General features: G+C 40.0%; 2 protein-coding genes across 2 annotated transcripts; one reads left to right on the top strand and one right to left on the bottom strand.

Annotated features, from left to right (window-relative positions):
• Positions 1–6,017: 6,017 nt before the first annotated feature.
• Positions 6,018–6,857, bottom strand: LOC109973117 (protein phosphatase 1 regulatory subunit 3A-like). The gene has a single exon (XM_020622465.1). The coding sequence runs from the start codon at positions 6,798–6,800 to the stop codon at positions 6,018–6,020; it is 783 nt and encodes a 260-aa protein (XP_020478121.1). The 5' UTR covers positions 6,801–6,857.
• A 2,673-nt stretch (positions 6,858–9,530) lies between these two features.
• Positions 9,531–18,095, top strand: LOC109974388 (forkhead box protein P2-like). Its single transcript, XM_020624571.1, has 16 exons — positions 9,531–9,632; positions 10,495–10,663; positions 11,825–11,926; positions 12,293–12,379; positions 12,608–12,710; positions 13,298–13,472; positions 13,910–14,008; positions 14,173–14,260; positions 14,413–14,550; positions 15,251–15,440; positions 15,548–15,618; positions 15,901–16,002; positions 16,114–16,235; positions 16,922–16,991; positions 17,096–17,232; positions 17,323–18,095. Exons 2-16 carry the CDS (start codon positions 10,508–10,510, stop codon positions 17,450–17,452), a joined length of 1,770 nt encoding a protein of 589 aa, XP_020480227.1. The 5' UTR covers positions 9,531–9,632; positions 10,495–10,507; the 3' UTR covers positions 17,453–18,095.
• The last annotated feature ends 654 nt before the right edge of the window (positions 18,096–18,749 follow it).

Below are 18,749 nucleotides of genomic sequence, written 5' to 3'. Positions count from 1 at the left end.
GCGCTGGAGCCAATCCCGGTCGACAATCGGGCGAAGGCGGGGTACACCCTGGACAGGTCACCAATCCATCACAGGTCATCTTTAAAAAGACAGTGATAATTCTCACTGCAGACTGGCCTGGATTCCCCTGGCAAGTACATTACTGTGGCCTGCAGCTGTGTTCGGTTGAAAACATAGCTAAAAGGCAAAGTTCAAACAGGAAGCAGGAAGTATAGCTAGTAGTAGTATAGTGACTTGGTCTGACACCATTTATTTACTAGATGTAGGATTACATAACTAGCCACTCAACTACTACAAACATTGAAAACTGTCAGAAGAGCAGTTTGCTTTACCAGATTTATTATTGTGGACTGACACTAAAGGCAAAAAAAATGCAAATGGTTTTTCTTCTTTTTTGGAACAATGTTGTCTCGGAATGAAGTTTGTCATTCTTTCCCAGAGAAAGATTTGAAAGGAAGGACAAGATAATACATTTTCCCTAAAAACCTTTGCCCCATAATCTGTCCCAGGAGATGTGTGTTCATGTGTAAATCCAGATTTCCATGCTGCACTTTGAAAACCCTATACTTGTCATCTAAATAGTATAAAAGAAGGTCAATGTTCATATTGTTCAGCTTTATGTTAAAAAACTGATAACTGGTGATAACAAGATACCTAATTTGACCAGATAACAACAGTTAAAACAAATAAGACAAGCACAAATAAGAATCCAAGCTGTCAGGTCAGAATCCAGTTTCTGTGTTCTTATAAAGTTTCTGGGTATGACTGCAGACCTCTAACATGCTATATACTGTAATGGAGATTCAAATTAAAACTGCTTCTACAGTTATTCCCTCTGAGCAGAGCCTACTATTGTTCATCAGCTGTGAACCCAAATAGTGATAAAAGGTCATTGGACACAGTTAATAATTAGTTTATATTATTATTTATTCAATCCAGACTTATGAAAAAATAATGTAACCTACAAAATACTAAGATTTTAGGTGGTATTCATAGCCACAACACACTGGTGAGCTTTACTTACTCCTCAAAAATGCATTAACACTGCAGAACTGTGATCAGTGTGAAGTGGTCCACAACACTATGTTTAATGTACAGTAACGAAAATTGGTTCATACTCTTGACAACAGAGAGTTAATATCCTCCCATAGGGAAAATACAGCTTTTGTTCTGATGTGTGTCAAATATACTTTAAATCAATGCCCATTATTATCCACTGTTTTTATATAATGATTCCATTCTTTTACACAGACCATTACTAATTATGAAAATATAATTGGTATGATAATATGTAGCAAAACAGAAAGAGTGCTTCAAATCTCCTAAACCTAAAAAAAACAAACCACTGAGTATCACGTCAGTGTCATCTACACTCACACACCACTGAAGTCCATGTTAATTATTTTATCTTAACTAAAACAGATGTTTTCTTTCTTTTTCTTTTAACAGTTAAACTCAACCTATTCTGTTATTCTTAACCGGTGGCCTCTCTCCTTGACAGCAGAGCCAAACCACTGATATTAAATAGAGCCCAAAACAGGCAAGAAAATCATAGTGGTATGCTACAGCTAAAAATACCACTAACATGGTGGCATATAACAGTGTCTTGGATATATTGCTGAAGGAAAATGGTTCTTCCCACCATGAAACGTTTCTATCGATGCTTTTCTGTCCACTTGATAGTGACAGAGCTGCAGCCGTGGGCCGGGGATCTGCTGCCTCCATGTCTTCATGATTGTCTGGAAGGCAGCTGAGATGTTGTTCTTCATCCAGAGACTCACTGATGGAAGGCATGGGCATGGACGGCAGTTTGCTTCTGCTTACAGAAAACACTTTGCTCATAGGAAACTCTGCATCTTTGCTCATGTCTTTATGGGCCTGTGCACCAGTGTGAACAGCCCTCAGACAATGCATGTACAGCTCCATCTCATCGTCTGAGTCAGACTCCGCTGAAGTACTGTCGTGGCTTATTTGGTCACTTTCAGGTTCATTTGTTGCAGTGCATGAACATCCCTCTACAGCAGCGAACTGTTTCTCAGCATTTGATTGGTCATGGGTAACAATGCTGTTGCACTGAAAGTCCTCTTTATAAAATTGCATGCCTGTTGGGACGTGTACATTTTGCCCTCCTGTATTTTCTCTGTCATTTGCTGTTTTGTCGTGCACATTGTTCACCAGAGCAGATAAACCATCTTCAGTCTTGTTTGGTGTAGTGTCTAACCTATTTTCAAAACACCTCACTTCATCTTCCATGCCCTCTAATTTCACCCCCTCTGAGCTTGCATCTGCAATCTCTGCCTCTCCTGCTTCATCAGGTAGAGTTTTTTGCTTGTAATCTGGATTTGCCTCTTGTTCATTTTCGCCCCTTGGCTTTACATGATCCTCCCAGTCCACACCTGCTTCATCTTCATCATTCAAGTATATTTTCATTTCTTCTTCTGCCTCTATCTCCTCTTCACCTTGGACATTTGTCTTTTCAGTGCTGGCATCTGGCATCTCTTTAAAGTGGTTTTCTTTCACTAACTTCATCTCCTCATGTACCTTTCTATCCTCTACTTTAATCTCCTCAGCTGGCTCTTCCTCTGCAGTTGTTTCCATCGGTGTGACTTGAACATATTCTAATTCTTTCGCGGTATCTTCTCTGTCTTTTCCAGCCACAATCTCCCCAATGTATTGCTCTCCAATACTCTGCTCATTCTCCAAATCACCTGTATCTTCATCTTTTTTCTCTTTCTCTCCTGTAGCTGTGATCATTTCCACTAATTCTTCTTCTGTTTTCTCTTTCCCCCTCTCTTTTATATCCTTGTTTTCAAAAGCTGACTCTGTCTCTGCATCCTCCAGCTGTCCCCACTGATCTGTCCCCTCTTTTTTGGTGTCCTGTGCTTTAAAACCTATTGCCCTGCTTTCTTCTTCATCTGTCAATATATTCTTCTCCTCCTCTTCCACCACCACTTCCCAGTTTTTTAATTTAGTAAGTTCAGCTAAACTAAAATCCTCAGATTTTGAGGAAGTTGCTTCCATCTCATGATGCTCTAGTTTTTCTGACACACTAACTGGTTCATTTTGTAAAGCGTCTTTATCTCTGAACTCTGCAAACACGTCACCATGTATGTGATTTGCTTTTGTCACTGACTCAGCTACCTCATCAGCAACTTCAATTTTAGCTGAGTCTTGTGTTTTATCTTCATATGAACTGTGCATCAACAGAGTTTGTTCCTCCACATTTTTAATTTTTTCTTGAGTGTCCCAAGATGTCTTAGGTGTTGTGAAATCCTTTCCCTCCACAGTTTCATTAGAAACACAGTTATTTACATGGTCATGGTTATCCTCCTCTATAAAACCAGTGGGTGTTGATATAGTAACTGTTTGGCCAGTGTCGTCTTTGTTCAACCCATTTCCTCCACTGCTGCTGGTCTCATCACTAACACACTCTGGTAGACTCTGGGGAGGTTGAAGTGGTAGAAATAGTGTGTCTTGTATGGCCATGATGTCTTGTGTTTTACTTTGTACAAGCGTTTCATCTGCAGTAGTTTTCATTTGTGAACATTTATGCTCTGCCAGTTGATCCTGTGTGGCTTCTGCCATAGCTTGATTTTGGGTGTCACAGGTCAGACTGTCTTCATGTACTTTTCCTTGGAGATATAAACACCCTTCGGATACAAATGCATTCAACAAATCCATATAGTTTCCAGTGTGTGGCTGCACTTCTGCATCTCCAGAAATAGAGTTTGGAACTTCATATGTATTTGTGCATTTCTGGTCTGAATGTCTATTTTCGGCTGGATCCTGCAGGGTGTCTGTATGTTCCAGGGTGTCAACTGCTGTCACACTTGGACTTGTCTCTTCTTCAGTTTCAATGGGGGGACTATTCGGAGCATTATCTAAGTATTCTTGTTTTGATTCCTGAGTCTTAATCACACGTTCCTGGGCTCTGTCACTGTTACTTCTATCTTTGGAGCCAGTCTCTCTTCTTTCAGTGTTATGATTACTATGAGTTACGTTTCTATAATTTAGTGAAGCCCATGCAGGATTTCCCCAGTCACCAATGATCTGATTTTCACTTTCCACTCTGCCAAACACCTGCTGATACAATGGAGCCACCACAGTTCCAGATGTGAAGGTGTTGGTCTGCCTAACAACACTGACAGCTGGTTCAGCTCTCATGTTACTAGTACATTCATCTATCATGCCATGTATCTGATTTCCCTCCTCAGCTTCAGAGAGAGACTTGTTATTTTGCTGTTCTGCAGAAGCAGGCTCATCATTTGAATTCAGTTGGGTGTCTGTGGCACTCTCACTTTCTGTTAATGTAGCAGAATCAGACAAATTGTTCTCAGATTTCTCATTGTCAGATGTGTAGTCACGTGCTCGTGATGTTTCATGTTGAACATCAAGGCATGGTTTGCTGCATGTTTCCAGAGATTCCGAAAGAAAGTGAAAACCATGTAATTTGCTGCTCACCTCAGAAAGTGATTGCATATCTGAGTTCTTTTCTGCTGGGTTTTCTTTTTGTGCTGCTTGTTCCGGAGTTGATTCATCTCTATCAGTTTCAATCCCTGCTCCATCTCTCTGAGCAAAGTAGTCCCTCACTCGAGCCATCCGTGCAGCTTTTCTGTGACTTCTCTTGCTACTGTTCCATCTGTCCTCATTCTGTCCATCAACAACACAGGTAGATTAATTTCAGTTTGCTCACACAATAGTTATGCAGGTTTAAAAGTGGGGTGACAATGAAGGCTGCATGTCACACTGTGACATGCTCAGATTAAATATCATCATTGACTACAGTTTTGATTAAATGTAAAAGAATAACATTGCTTCAGACAGCGAGGCAGTGCAAACAGCATGAACTAAGTGTCCTTTAGCTGCACAGTATGTCACACTAGTGCTACTCAAGCTGCAGTCATGTGACATGCTTTGAGAAAGTGCACTGGAGTCATGTTAAGTTTTCTGTCCCTGCTTGTAAACACACCGTGGTGTGTTTAAGCTTCCTTTCTTAGCTAATAATACATCAAACCTGTCAATCCACGCTTGAAAATAAGGCATAGCTGAACATATAGGTGTACAATAAAAAATGAGGTGTCTAATGAGAAAGATTTAGGCTAATAGTATTAATAGAATAATAATAAATCAGAACAATATTAAACTAACTTCACCTGAAAATGAAATCATGTTACAAGCACAAATGTACGTTTCATACTGCATTGTCCTTTAAAGCCTGAATATTTGGCAACTAGAAAATCTGAAGACAATAGAGACAGTGGGTATTTAAACTGAATTGTTATTCCATTATAATAATAATAATGATAATAATGTATTATTATTATTTTCCTTTTTGCTCACCCGTAATTTCTGTTCATTTTCTTCTGATGTTCCTGACTGATCATCAGAGATTTGCTTGGCTTTCATAGTATTCATTTCCTCTCCCTGTTTTGACACCACTGGAAAAAAAGAGACATTTTACATTTATATTGTAGCTGCACTACTACAGCCATTTGTTTTAACTTCTCATTTATATTCTTAATTTATAATTCAACAAAATATATATTCACCTGTTGAAATATTTCCCTCAGAAGAAGCTTCCATTGCTGAACTGTTTTCCACAGAGGAGATGTTCTGACTGTGAATTAATAAAATTGTGATCAGTCAGACTTCATTTATGTGTCTGTCTCTGTCACAATCAACAAGCCACATGAGGGGGCAGTGTTGAAATACATTACATCCTTTTCATTGAAAATTCTTCAAATATTTTTGATGGCATTGACAGTGTGAGGTGCATACATATTAGATTTCTAAAAAGGTCTTTAACTATCTTCTCATGGACAAACAGCTTGGGTTGGTTGCACAACGCCCTGTACCTTACAGGAAAATATTGACTTCACATAGTCTATATCAAAATGCATCTGCCTGGCTAGTTTATGCTTTGCTTTATATACAGAATTCGATGAATATACTGAACTGTGTCTAAAACATCATCTGTTGGTATCTTATAAAATCCTTATCAGTAAAACTTTATATCCTCACCTCGCAGCCTTGAGGCAACTTTTCTTGTTCACATTTTCCTTCTGTGGGTTCTCTTTGTCCTTCTTTATTCCCCGGTGACAGACAAGCACATAGTTCCTGTTGTTATTGTTAGCCCAGAATGTCCCCACAGGGGTCTCATACCGCAGGCAAAAGTCAACTCTGGCTCCCTGTTCCCCGAACGGAGGCACTAAAGTGAGCTTAAATGAGAAACAGTCCATCAGACCATCACTGGAACCAGGGATATACTCTGTCAGTAGGTCAAAGTGGCTGGCCCAGGTGTCCAAAGTGGTTCGGACATATACAGCCTTCATGAAGGAGATGTTGAGGACACGGATCACTCCTTTTAGTATTGTGGTCCCGGGAAGCAACTCGATTGTCTCCAACTCTACCTTCTGGTCCCGGACTTTGACGGACAGCTCCTCAGTAGACAATGGAAGGGTGAAAGTGAGAGGGGACAGGAAGTATTCCTCTGCCTCTTCACCCCCAGAAAAGTCATACATTGGCAGCTTGGGTGTATCCCACATGTCAAACTCCTTCACTTGCACCAAACTGAGGCCTATGGCATCTGCAAATGACACTCTCCTTGAGCCACTCAAGGGTGGCTCGGGCTCTGAGTCCTCATCACTGACAGAGCTCTTTCTCCGTGGAAGAGGAGAAGATTTGGGCCTGATACCGATGACCACGTCACCCTCATCATCGTCCAAGTCCGAGGAGCTGAGGCCTGGCACTTCTAAGAGGTTACAGGGCCCTGAAGGTCTTGGTTCTTCCACAAACTCCATGAGGCTCTCTGTGAAAGAGTCTGCAGGAAATGAACTACACTGCTTCTCTTTCTGGCATCTGACATTCAACATGCTCTGACTTAACAGATGGAGTCGAGTTACAAATGACATTGTTGCAAGGACCAACACTATAAATAGACCAGGGGGACTATGCACAGCAGTCTAAGCTTAGGAGGAGAAAATGTCATCCTCTTTGAACCAGAGCATTTGAGTAATAGAATTTAGAATATAGAAAGGTAATTACTTAATTTTCTTACTGTAAAACTACCCCAACACCTGAAAGTAACCCTCCTTATGTAACCATACTCCCTGGTGAGTTACAATGCTATTTGTACAACAAGCATGAGATTACCATGGCAGCTCTTTGTGTTTTGTTGCTTTTGGCCCACAGACGGTAACATGAGAACTAAAACAGAGCAAATGACCTTTATATATTATTTAGGTCTCCAAAATAATTTAAATCATTGGTTCTCTCATGGTGCAGTAACTACTAAAGGCGGACAGTATGTGAGACATAACCATTATCTGCTTATCCCATATCAAGATTTATCTGTGGATAGGAGAATTACACCGTTCACAGTTATGCATTCGGCTTGTAGCATTTCCTGTGTTTATCTCACAGATGTGACAAAGTGGCATGTCCAGCCAAAGCCATGACCAAAGCAGTTATGTAGTTCTTAAACTTAATGAGCAAATAAGCAAATAAAATGCATATTTTAACAATGAGTAAGGATGTTATCATTGGTGAATGAGTCCCCCACCCCACCGCCCACTAGCTGGATAAAAACATGCTTAGGCTAGTGTTTTGTCCAGCAGAAAAGAACCAAACTGTCAGAGCATGTGGGACTTGATACAGACAGGATACGTTACATTTCATTAATAAGCAATGAATACAGAGAAAGGAAGAACAAGACAACATTTAACAGACACTTCATACATGAAAGAAAAAGAATGTGACCTCCCAAATGTATCTAAGACAGAGGAGAGCAGAAGAAAAACGCAACAATGAAAGCTGCTGTGAGACCCAGGCCATCCTCCAGATAACACAATGGACTCTTCAGACAATCCCTACAGACAAATGCAGAAACAGTTCCCCTACCTGAGTAGTCAGGGTCCGGGATGAAGGAACAATGTTTGATACTTATCGGTGAACGACTGCTTTGTGAAGGTGAGCCTTTGTTAGGACAGTCAGGGCCATTACTGTGGTGTCCACCAGGTTCATTGAGAGACCTCCAGCAGCAGAACTTCAGCAGGCACAGAAAGGCCAGAGGGAGGAGGGAGAGGGAGCAGGTGACTGGATGTCTGGCTTGGTTGGAGAGCAGCTGCTTTCTGGGCAGATTCTCTGAGAGCAGACTGTTGGGTTGGCTGAAGCCACAGTGTCCTCTGCAGGAACCAAGAAGGTGCCAGATAAATTCTTTGGACTTGGCTGAAGCTTGTTAAAAACCTTGGAGTGTCAGTGTGGGCTGCTCCGAGGCGTTACTATTCTCCCGACAGCCAGCAAGTCTCATATACAGCTACACCTGAGAGAGGGCATGACAGTCAACCCCTGACCACCGGGCTGCATGCCTGAGATGTGAATGACCCACTACTGAAAGGCATGAGAGAGAGAGTGGCATGACAGCAGGTTCATGACAGCACAAGTGCAGCTCTTCAGGTTACCTGCTTGCCAGTGTATATTTCCTAACATCGAAGTTAAAACCTTTGCCTTAAAAAGTTCAGATTTGAATTGCACCCTTGAAGCATTACAGTGAAAAGTAGAGCAACATGGAGAATACATGGGAAGTGTTTCTCTTTACATTACCTTTTCTGTCCAATAAACACTGGAGGGCAGAAATTAATCCAGTAGGTGGCAGAAAGTTGCTTTAGTAACAGTATCTACAAATCACTCATTGACGACTCTGAGGTCTGTCCTTCTTTAAGATACAGTATCATGTATGATGACAGAGACAGGCTCCTGTTGGCCTCTGTGCTCAACAGTCACTTACTTTCATCATATCTCAATGTCCAGCATTTTGGAATATCTTTATTATACAAAACAACCACTGGAGTATGACAAATGCTAAAAACACTGAATGAATATAGTTCAAATCTTGAATAGGTGACTGTGCAGAAATGTAACATTATCACTCCTGTTTTTTGTCAGCGTAGCTGTGCTGAACTTTTACACAGTGCATTTAACAACAGTCCAAATTAAAATACTCCTTTGTTTTTAATAGATGTTCTGATATGCTATTAAAAGAAAAGTACAGACGCTCTGTGATGTGACAGTCATGTAGCTGCACAGCTCTTTTTGTTGTTCACAACTCTTAGACACCTACACTTGTCTTTTCTCAAAAAAGAACCCTTTATTTTAACCACGAAAGACAATAAATGATGCTTGAGTTTGTCATTAGTGGATTATAAAGAAAAGTAATGACTACAAAATGCACCCTTACAGTTAAACAGGCAATTGGAAATCACAAAATCATGTTTGTCTATTTATCATGTTATCCAATATCCATTTTATTTTTACATTACTGCAATGTACAGTAGAAATGATGTTTATTGATGTGTGCAAATTTGCATAAGACCCTTTGACAAAGGCAGAAAATTGTCATTACAAATGTAGAGGCACTCGCCAGGCTAGCACTGTTACTTTTAAACCCTTTTAATCCTAAAGAATATCTATATCTGTATCTGATGTACAGTGTGATTCACTGGCTGACGCTGTGACTCCTCCTCCTCAGGTGAACACACAACTCCATCAGTTCTCTCCCATCCTCACTGCAAACGGCTTGACTTGTAGACATCAACTCTCGCAGGTTGCTCTGAATTCAACTCTTCATCTTAACGGTATGTAGCTTTGATACTATTCTGACAGAAACAGAGGTATCAGAAAACTTTCTACATGTGATCAGATCTTATTCATTATCTGCTTTTAGTACTAAATACCTAAACTCCTCTTACTGCTCAGTTTTAGGGGTAATAGATTGTATTTATATCTCTTGTGCATATGTGTGGGCTATGTTTTTCTTCATAGTTTCTACTCGATGCACTACAGATCGCTTAGTGCATGTGATAAAAAGTTTGTTTTGACTCCAAGTGAGCATTGATGGATTTTCATGCCCGGCACATAAGAAGGCACAAATAAATTTAATTACTATATTCTGTAGCAAATATCACAGATTTGTGTGGATCAATTTTTTGATTTGATTCAAGTGATTATCTGAAATTAAACTGGTATTTTACCATAGCTGTCATTTCCATGGCCAAATTTCTGTATGTATTGTAAATACATGTATACACCTTAATTTTAGAACAGATCATTTATGATGCATGTCCATGAGGTCTGGATGATATTAATGTCCAGAAATTGTATTTTTTTAAAATGCACATTACACTGAAATGATGTGCTTTTATCCTACTACGATTCTGCAAATTGCATTGATAGAATTTGTTTGCATGTGGAGCATTGCATTATTTATTCAAGTGTGCTTTCTTTTTTTTTTTTTTTTTTTTGGCTGTATTTATTTTTTAATTACCCATTAATCAGCAGCCTTAATGCATCATTTTTGGTATTTTTAAAATTGACAAATAACTTTTCTTTCTTGCTACATGTTTAGTGCCAAGCCATGAGGGTGTAATGCAGCAGTGATAGTGAAATCTACAGTGTTTTGGTTTTGGAGCTTATTTAGTGATGACTGTTCTCTTCTAGGACCTGAGCTGGGATGCCTGAGTCTCCTCTCAGTCCCACGGCAGCCCGTCAAACCCCAGCCAGCAGCCTGCTCAGCCACACAGACAATGGTGCAGGAGAGAGAATAGCTAATGGGGACTCCTGCAGTGGAGTGAGTGGTGAGAACTGGCAGAGTCTCCACTGTAAACAGGTATCATCCTCCTCCTCCTACTCCTCATCCTCCTTCATCTCTTCGTCCTCCTCTCCATAAGCAGGAAATAGAACAGTCTTAGGCAGATGTCAGGAGAAATACCGCACATCACCTCCAAAGTGGACATCCTCTGACAGGACACCAGACCTGGAGCCTGCGCCTCTGTTGACAGTGGCAGGGATTTCATATGAGACCTGATCCGAGTTCAGGGTTGACACGTAGAACTCTGTTCGTCCTTCATTCATATAAGTTTGTCAGAAAGAGGCAGGGGGAATAACTGTCCACAGATCTGGGTCAAACATATGTAAGTGACAGGCAAATAAGTATGGCTCAATGCAATTTTATGTCCATCTATCACAGTTCCATTCCTGGGAATCTTTATTGTGGGGATAAGTGAAACAACCAAGATAATAAAGATCTGGTCAGCACGTTTTCCTTCGGTCAGCTTGCTCATCTTGTTTTGTTCTGTTCTTTTCTCTTAATTCACTTTCTAAACCTGTACTTGTAGTGGGCTTCAACTCAGAGATTACAGACTTATTGTTACAGACTTAATACACAAACATAGGCGCTGTCCATAGTAAAGAGACTGCTGGCACTGCCACTGGATACTTTTTAAAAATTATTTTCAGTTAAGATAAGCAGCATTGCCTTTCTGCCAGAGTGTGAGTCCAGTCTGGTCAAACACGGTTGAAATAAACTGTTTTCCTAACAATGAACAGTAGTACCCCATGTTTTGCCATCATTTGTAACGCATTGTTCAATGTGTAAGTGCCTTTTGTTGTTTCTGAACACAGTCATGACAACTGCTGCCACCCCTGTCTGACTGCAGAAGGAGTCAATCACTCTGCTATTTGTCACTCATTCAGTCACACTGCACATCGGTTATTATTCTGTGCATGTTTGCCTTTATTAATACCCATACACTTCTATTAGGAGTTACAACAACCATGTAATTGTGTTGCTAATTAACTGGTCTGCCTATCTCCCATCTCATTTAGGGTCAATGACACAATCCACCATGATGATGTTGACAAAAGGTTGACAGCACTGTTTGTAATTGGATTGGAAAGATTCTCATTCGATGGTTATTATTGTTTAACACCTGACACTTGCCGTCTGTCTCACATACGTGTCCTCTTACCTTCTCTCTTCTTCCTGAAGGTCTTTCTGGCTCTGATGGCTCCTCAGCAGGTGCAGCAGCTCATGTCCCCCAGTCAGCTTCAGGCTCTGATCCACCAGAAGCAAGCCCTTCTCTTTCAGCAGGTATCCAGCTCTAAGGCAGGTGCACAGCACTCTGGTTCACTGGAATGCACCTGCACAGAATAAAGTCTGAGCTTGTCTGGGCATACAAATATTTTTGGACTGAAATCCTGTAACTAAAAAAGCAACATAATGTTGGACACATGTGCGTTGGTTTGCCAATTAGCTTAGTTGGAATAAACAGTGAATAAAAATGAAGTGTAAATAAAATCACTTGTCACGCTTGCCATTGTTCTTGTTGCTGTCCTGTCTTTTGAAGCATGGTGAAGAAACTCAATGGGCACAAAACATATTTTTATTGTCAGTAATTTTAGTTTTGTAGTTTGGAGGTATATGTTTGTATAGTAATGCTCCATCACTGTTTTTTAGCAACATCTGAAAGAGATTTACAAGAAGCAACAACAACAGATTCACTTGCAACTGCTTCAACAGAAACCCAGCAAGAAAATCAAAGAGGTAAGTAGTTATTTAACAATGTTTTCTGGCCTTTTTAGCTGGGCTATTGATGGAGTGGGTTTCAAAGTTAGAACTCTGAACATCGGGGGAAGCTAAATGATGGCATTACAGATGCCCCACTGGGTCAATACCTGGGCAACTAGCAGAATAATGGAGAATGTGAGCAGAGGTTCACATGGATGCTACCTCACTCTGCTGTGAAATGTCTTTTCCGTCCCTGTTCCTCAGCTCCCTTCACAGCAGCTCGTCTTTCAGCAGCTGCTCCAGCTGCAGCAGCAGCAGCTCCTCTGGGTGCAGAGACCAGTCCTGTCCTCTCCTGCCCTCTCTCCAGGTCACTCCTTTCCTTCTTTCATTTAGTTTCCCATTTCTTCCATTTCTCCACCCTCTTCGGAACAGCAACTATTGATAACAATGACAATGTCAGCAGTTTCAGTTTCTTTGTGTTTTCAGTCTTGGAATTGAGAGCATGAGTACAAATTTTAGACTGAGTTGACAGTAATATATTTTGTTGTATTATAGCAGAAAAGCACAAAAATAGGCAAACATGGACAAGCATCTTGCAGGATTTTGTAACAGAGACCTACACACTGGAAGAATTGTTTCTTGTTGATTTTACAGTACATTCAGTTATATAACTGTACTAAACTCAAAAGGATGATGATGAAAGTGAAATCTAAAAGTAGAAAATACATCCTTACCCATATTCCAGCTGTAACTGTATCCCTGTACAGTAAACAAAAATGTGCATGCATGAGCAGAAAAGTGCCCTGCACTATACAGCAAACTGCAAAAAAAGGCAATGATACCAAATTTAACATTTATGAGTTATAACCCCAATTCTTAGGGATGTTTGATCATCATAAATCAACATATTTTATGGTTTTAAAGTTCACACTGTACCGTATATTTTTGTGTTAGCTGGTTTCAGCCCTGCAGAGATGCAGCAGATCTGGAAAGAGCTCACAAACAGAACAACTGAAGACGAAACCACAGTAAAGGGCAACCCCAACTCCTCTGCTAACAACATAATGTCAACACAAGTACCAGGGAGACAGTGCGGTGACCAGCGGTCTTCTCCTCACAGGACAGAGTGGTGAGATCTGTCTGTTCGTGCTGTAAACAATTTACAAGAACTGAAATGTTCCACATCAAAGACCAGTCATCAGTAGACATTTTCTTCCATTTAAGGTGCAGGTGGGGAGGTGTTTGTTTAACTGCTAAACTTCACTTTTAATTCCCCTTGGGGAATTATTTTATTTTTTTTATCTGCTTTGTGTTGCACTTTATCTTTGCTGCAGTGCTTCAGCAAAGAAAAAGTTTACATGACTACATGTCCCTAATCAAAAGTAAACAGTTTTCCATTTATTTTTCTGTGTCCCTCTCCAGCTCTGTCATTTACTGCCACCTAAAAAGAAAATAAAACACACATATCTGCTTTATTTGCTCTTATTTTGTTTGTTTTGTACAGGCTGGTGTGGTTTTTAATCATGACAATAATTTGTCCTTCTTTCCCTCCTTGTTTGGTGACAGTAAAGATGATCGTGCCGCCACACACACTCTCTACAGTCACGGTGTGTGTAACTGGCCTGGATGTGAAGCGGTCTGTGAAAACTTCAGCCATTTTATCCAGTAGGTTTTAACACCATCCTCATGGATTTCATTTTCTCCTCACCAACAGCGTCTATCTCTGTGAAAGATCAACAAATGATCTCGGGGACCAGTTTCTGATGCTCAATGTTAAATGACTTATTTTTGATGGAGGATTTTTATTAATGCACCTGTGTGTGTTTCAGGCACATTGGCAGCGAACATTCTCTGGATGACAGAAGCACAGCCCAGTGCAGAGTTCAAATGCAGGTGGTCCAGCAGCTTGAACTTCAGGTAGGCATGAGCCCAACAACAGAACTGCTGCTGAAATGAATGCTAGTGGCCATGCAAACCTGTTCTGTGCTAAGGAAACTGTACTTTTCTAACTGCTTGGCTCATAGCCTTCCAGTTTATTAATCTGTGTTCCTCCTCCTTTCATCTAACAGCTCAGAAAAGAACAGGAGCGTCTGCGAGCAATGATGGCTCACCTGCATCTGCCGTCTTTAGAGGCTCAGTCGCTCTCTGCACTCATGAGTCTACAGTCGCCACAGCCTGATACAGCTGCTGACCCAAATGGTCCACAGGTACATAGTGTGCAGTAATAGCTGTGTGAACAAAGAAAGAGTAAATGAGCCATAAACTAGAGCATTTCAGACCTGTAAGCAAAACACCAAATGTGTGGTGGAGAGTGAAAATAACATGATCGGCTGCAACCTCATCTTCTCCAGCACTGATGAAGATACTTCCAGCCTGTTATTGACCTTGTGAGTTTTTACAGTTGGATGAGTTGCAAAAATATGGTGGTATTTTCTTAGGAACAAAAATCATGGCTCAGAGGTTCCCTGCATGAGATGGTCTGAAAAATTTGAAGCTGTCCAGAGAAATGATACCAGATCAGACTGCATATGCATTTCCTTAAAAGGTTTTTCCATTGTGAGCCTGTTTACATAAACTTTCAAACTCACTGCATTGTGTGCATCCTGAGAATTTCCTTTTCTTTTATTGTACAGCCACCATTATGTTTTCATACAGCAGAGATGCTCTGATAAAGTGGAAGCTAATCATTTGTTAATCTTCTACCATAATCACAACACTCACCAAACAATTTCACCCTATAATTAACAATAATTGGTTTCCTTCTTCTTGCAGTATTAGTGGAATCGTCTCTAAAGAGGCGAATCAAATTGTTCTGTTACACTCTGTTGAAAATCTCCCTCTGTTTTGTTTCTGTCAGTCCTTTCATTCCACTCGTTCCTTTGTTAACTGGACTTGTGTCACTCTCAGCTCCGCTCAGTTGCCCTCACCAACAACCTGCCCTCATGTAGCCCATCAGCCTCAGCCCAAGTGTTCCCCCAACCTCTGGCCCCTGTCAGTGCTCCATACCAGGGGTGTGAGGAAGAGTCACCCACTCATACATCATGTGCTGGGGTCATGAGGTGTCGTCACTACCCTCTGGTATATTCGCTGTCTTCAGGTAAACTAAATACTGTGGTCATGTTAACATTATGTTCACAGCAAATAAATACAGAAGCCGACTGCACAATTTCTACCCCACTTTCCACTGACTTTGTTTTGTTTCAGAAAATGAATATGAACTCTACAAAAACAGTGATGTCAGACCACCTTTCACCTATGCAACACTGATACGACAGGTACATACATCTCTTTGTAAACTACTTTTGTAATTTGCTTTTCACCATCCAAGGGTTTCTACTGTGTGACTTTTAGTTTTACGAGCTTTGTATTCTCTGGTCCCTAATGCCAAATATTTATCTGTGCTAGTAAGTGCCAGTTCTCTGATGTATAAGATTAAAATAAAAAAACATTTTATTGATGAAATGATTACTTCACTCTTCTTCCTCGGATAAAAGGTGAAACAGTTGGGCCTTAATTTGTTTTTGTGATGTGCTAGGTTTTTTCTTCTCCATCTACAGGCCATTATGGAAGCATCAGATATGCAACTAACACTCAATGAGATATACAACTGGTTCACACGGACGTTTGCTTATTTCAGACGCAACACCGCCACTTGGAAGGTACCACGCCTGTAGACGATCAACTCTGTGATCCCAGTATGTGTGTCATACCTGATTTACTGTATGCAGCTTGTATTCTGTAATATCTCCTCCACTCTTTCTCTGGATCAGAACGCAGTGCGCCACAACCTCAGCCTGCACAAGTGTTTTTTGCGTGTGGAGAATGTGAAAGGCGCTGTGTGGACGGTGGATGAGGTGGAGTACCAGAAGAGGAGATCACAGAAGATCACAGGGTGCAGTACAGTAGATCGCTTCCTATTTATCATACCACTGACATCAGGGTATCTGAATACATCACATAATGATAGTTCAGGAATTTTAATACTTACAATAACAGAAAATGATATAATTTAATTCGAAAAAAGTGCTGAAGCAAAGATAGGGGGCTTTCCTGTCTTTGCTTCAGAATTAAAAACCTTCTGCCTCCTCTGGGTTTTAACACATTAACTGTTTTGTGAAATGTAGGGAGGGAGTTTAACATTCAAATAAATCTTTGCAAACTGGCATTACTGTGAGAAATAAAGCACATAATGAAGACAGAAAAAAATGATCTGCCCAGATGAAATTTAATATTTTCCTTCAAAAGACATGTTAAGCCTTAAATCTGTTTTGACACTATGTTATCAGAAATAAACAGTCCTTTCCTGTCTGCTGCACATGTCACATATAGGCCAAAATAAGTTCCCTATTGCATCTATAATATTGCACACATTTGTCTCTTAAATATAGGTCTTAATAAAGCAATGATAAATAGAACTGGAATAACTATTGCCACAGTTTTAAGGCTAATAACAAGGTCCTGTCCTGATCATTCTGACTTTTCAGATCTTTTCTGTTTACCATTTTGCAATTGGTGGAATAGATACAAGGTATTGATAAGCTTGTCTATTCTGGAATTCTGTAACTTTTGTTACTGCAGGAGTCCATCACTGATGAAAAATGTGTCCTCCAGTCTGGCTTTCGGGACTGTTCTAAAAGCTGGCTTACAGGTGAGAGGATGTGCTGTAGTACGTCTTTCAAACAACTGCAGCTTCCTGATTACAGCAGTTTGAACTGTGGTAATAGTCTGATTTTTGGTTTATCTCCTTTGTAGACGGCAGTGGATGAGGTGTCACTGCCAGGATTCGATAAGGAGGGTGTTAACAGAAGCACCAGAAATGAAGTACAGGAGAACAAAGCAACAAACAGCAACAGCCACAGTGACCAACACGTCTCTTCACGGCTCCAACAGTGAGCTGTGTTTATTTTGAGCTCCAAAAATCAGTGAAATGACTGGTATGATGCATTAACTGAAATGTCCTGGTTTTTCACCTCTTGCAGGTCTCACTTCCTTAAAGACGATGCAATGAATCTGAATGACCAAGTGCCTCTGATGCTGACAGTAAAACCAGCTGCTCTGCAGCTTGACATGACTGAAAACGATGAAGAGCGCTTGTCTGACCTTGAATGACCCTTGACAATGTAGAAGTCTGAAACTAAAAATGACATTCAGGGATGTGGTCCGTACAGTTTACAATACATACAGTACTACTTACTTTGTGTCTAATGTGTCGCCAGACATCCTGAAATTCTCACCAAAGTTAACATTTGATCAAATACATAAGCCAAGGCTTTTAAAAAAATATTAGACAGTAATGATAGGATGGGATGGAAAACAGTAAAATATTAACTTTAAATGTATTAGTGTTATAGCTGAATCAAATTCCATCCTACATATTTCAACAGTTTCTTACAGTATTTTTTGACGGGAGACATCACGAAAGCTGCATTATGACAAGCATACAAGTAAAAATGTAATATATAAGTGGAATCTGATTTAATGTGCTTTAGCATACGTAAAGATATTTCTAAGGCCAAAGTTATTGACTATGATTACAATGTAGAAAATTAATGTTGTATTTAATTGTTTTGACTGTCTACAAGTAACTGAATAAAGCATAGTGAGGGTGAATCCCATATTACAAAGAAGGTCCTCCTGGTTTTCACTGTGCAAAGAAATGTTCTTGTTGTGTATATGTATTAAGACTGAGATCACTGAAGTGGATTTTCTTATGATTTTATTTTTAAAAATACACACCAGTATGTCTTAAGTGTGTTTTCCTTGTGTGACTTATTTATTAGACATGTGTTATTGAAATAAAAACTGTTCCAGACATTGCTGTTTTATAAAATCCTGTTTGTAGTTGTACATCCAGCACATTATTACAATACAGTATAATAAATAAATGTAAACCTGTTGACTGCTTAATGTTTTGAAACCTGTGATGAATGGCATGTAAATCCTGTTGTATTCCTGTTTAACTCAGCAATTAGGCCAAATTTAAAAGTCACGCATTGTTAGGTTTTGCCTTCAACTGGGATATCTAAGGACATAATGCTACATACTGTATGCTGGGTGTATGTGACTTTTAGAAAGAAAAGAATAAAGTGCTTTTCTTGAGTAAATACACCTTTATCATTATAATCGGGCCCGTGAAAGCACATTAGCATATGCTGAACAAACGAAATTTGAGCTCTTGCCTTATAGCAGAGTGAGTTTGCTCAGGATCATTGTTTACTTGGATAAATGCCTCCAGTGTTCGTCAATACATACACACATCACATCAAAACGATTGTCCATATTTAGGACAGTTGTAGAGTCATTTATGGCCTTTGGATGTTTTTGTGAAAGCGATATTCTCAACAACACCGACCAGCAGGTACACAAAGGTTCCATTACATTTCAAGTCAATTTTCATATGATTAAC

This window comes from Monopterus albus, unplaced genomic scaffold, assembly GCF_001952655.1.
Source record: "Monopterus albus unplaced genomic scaffold, M_albus_1.0 scaffold7.1, whole genome shotgun sequence".
Taxonomy (NCBI): Eukaryota; Metazoa; Chordata; class Actinopteri; order Synbranchiformes; family Synbranchidae; genus Monopterus; species Monopterus albus.
This window is presented reverse-complemented; position numbering and strand designations above follow the sequence as displayed.

Excerpts from the sequence above, each read along its gene's own strand:
- LOC109974388 (XM_020624571.1), top strand. The coding sequence starts at position 10,508 with ATGCCTGAGTCTCCTCTCAGTCCCACGGCAGCCCGTCAAACCCCAGCC. Across the intron at positions 14,009-14,172 it reads AACTTCAGCCATTTTATCCA|GCACATTGGCAGCGAACATT; the intron begins GTAGGTTTTAAC and ends TGTGTGTTTCAG. Across the intron at positions 16,003-16,113 it reads GCAACACCGCCACTTGGAAG|AACGCAGTGCGCCACAACCT; the intron begins GTACCACGCCTG and ends TCTCTGGATCAG.
- LOC109973117 (XM_020622465.1), bottom strand. The coding sequence starts at position 6,800 with ATGGAGTTTGTGGAAGAACCAAGACCTTCAGGGCCCTGTAACCTCTTA.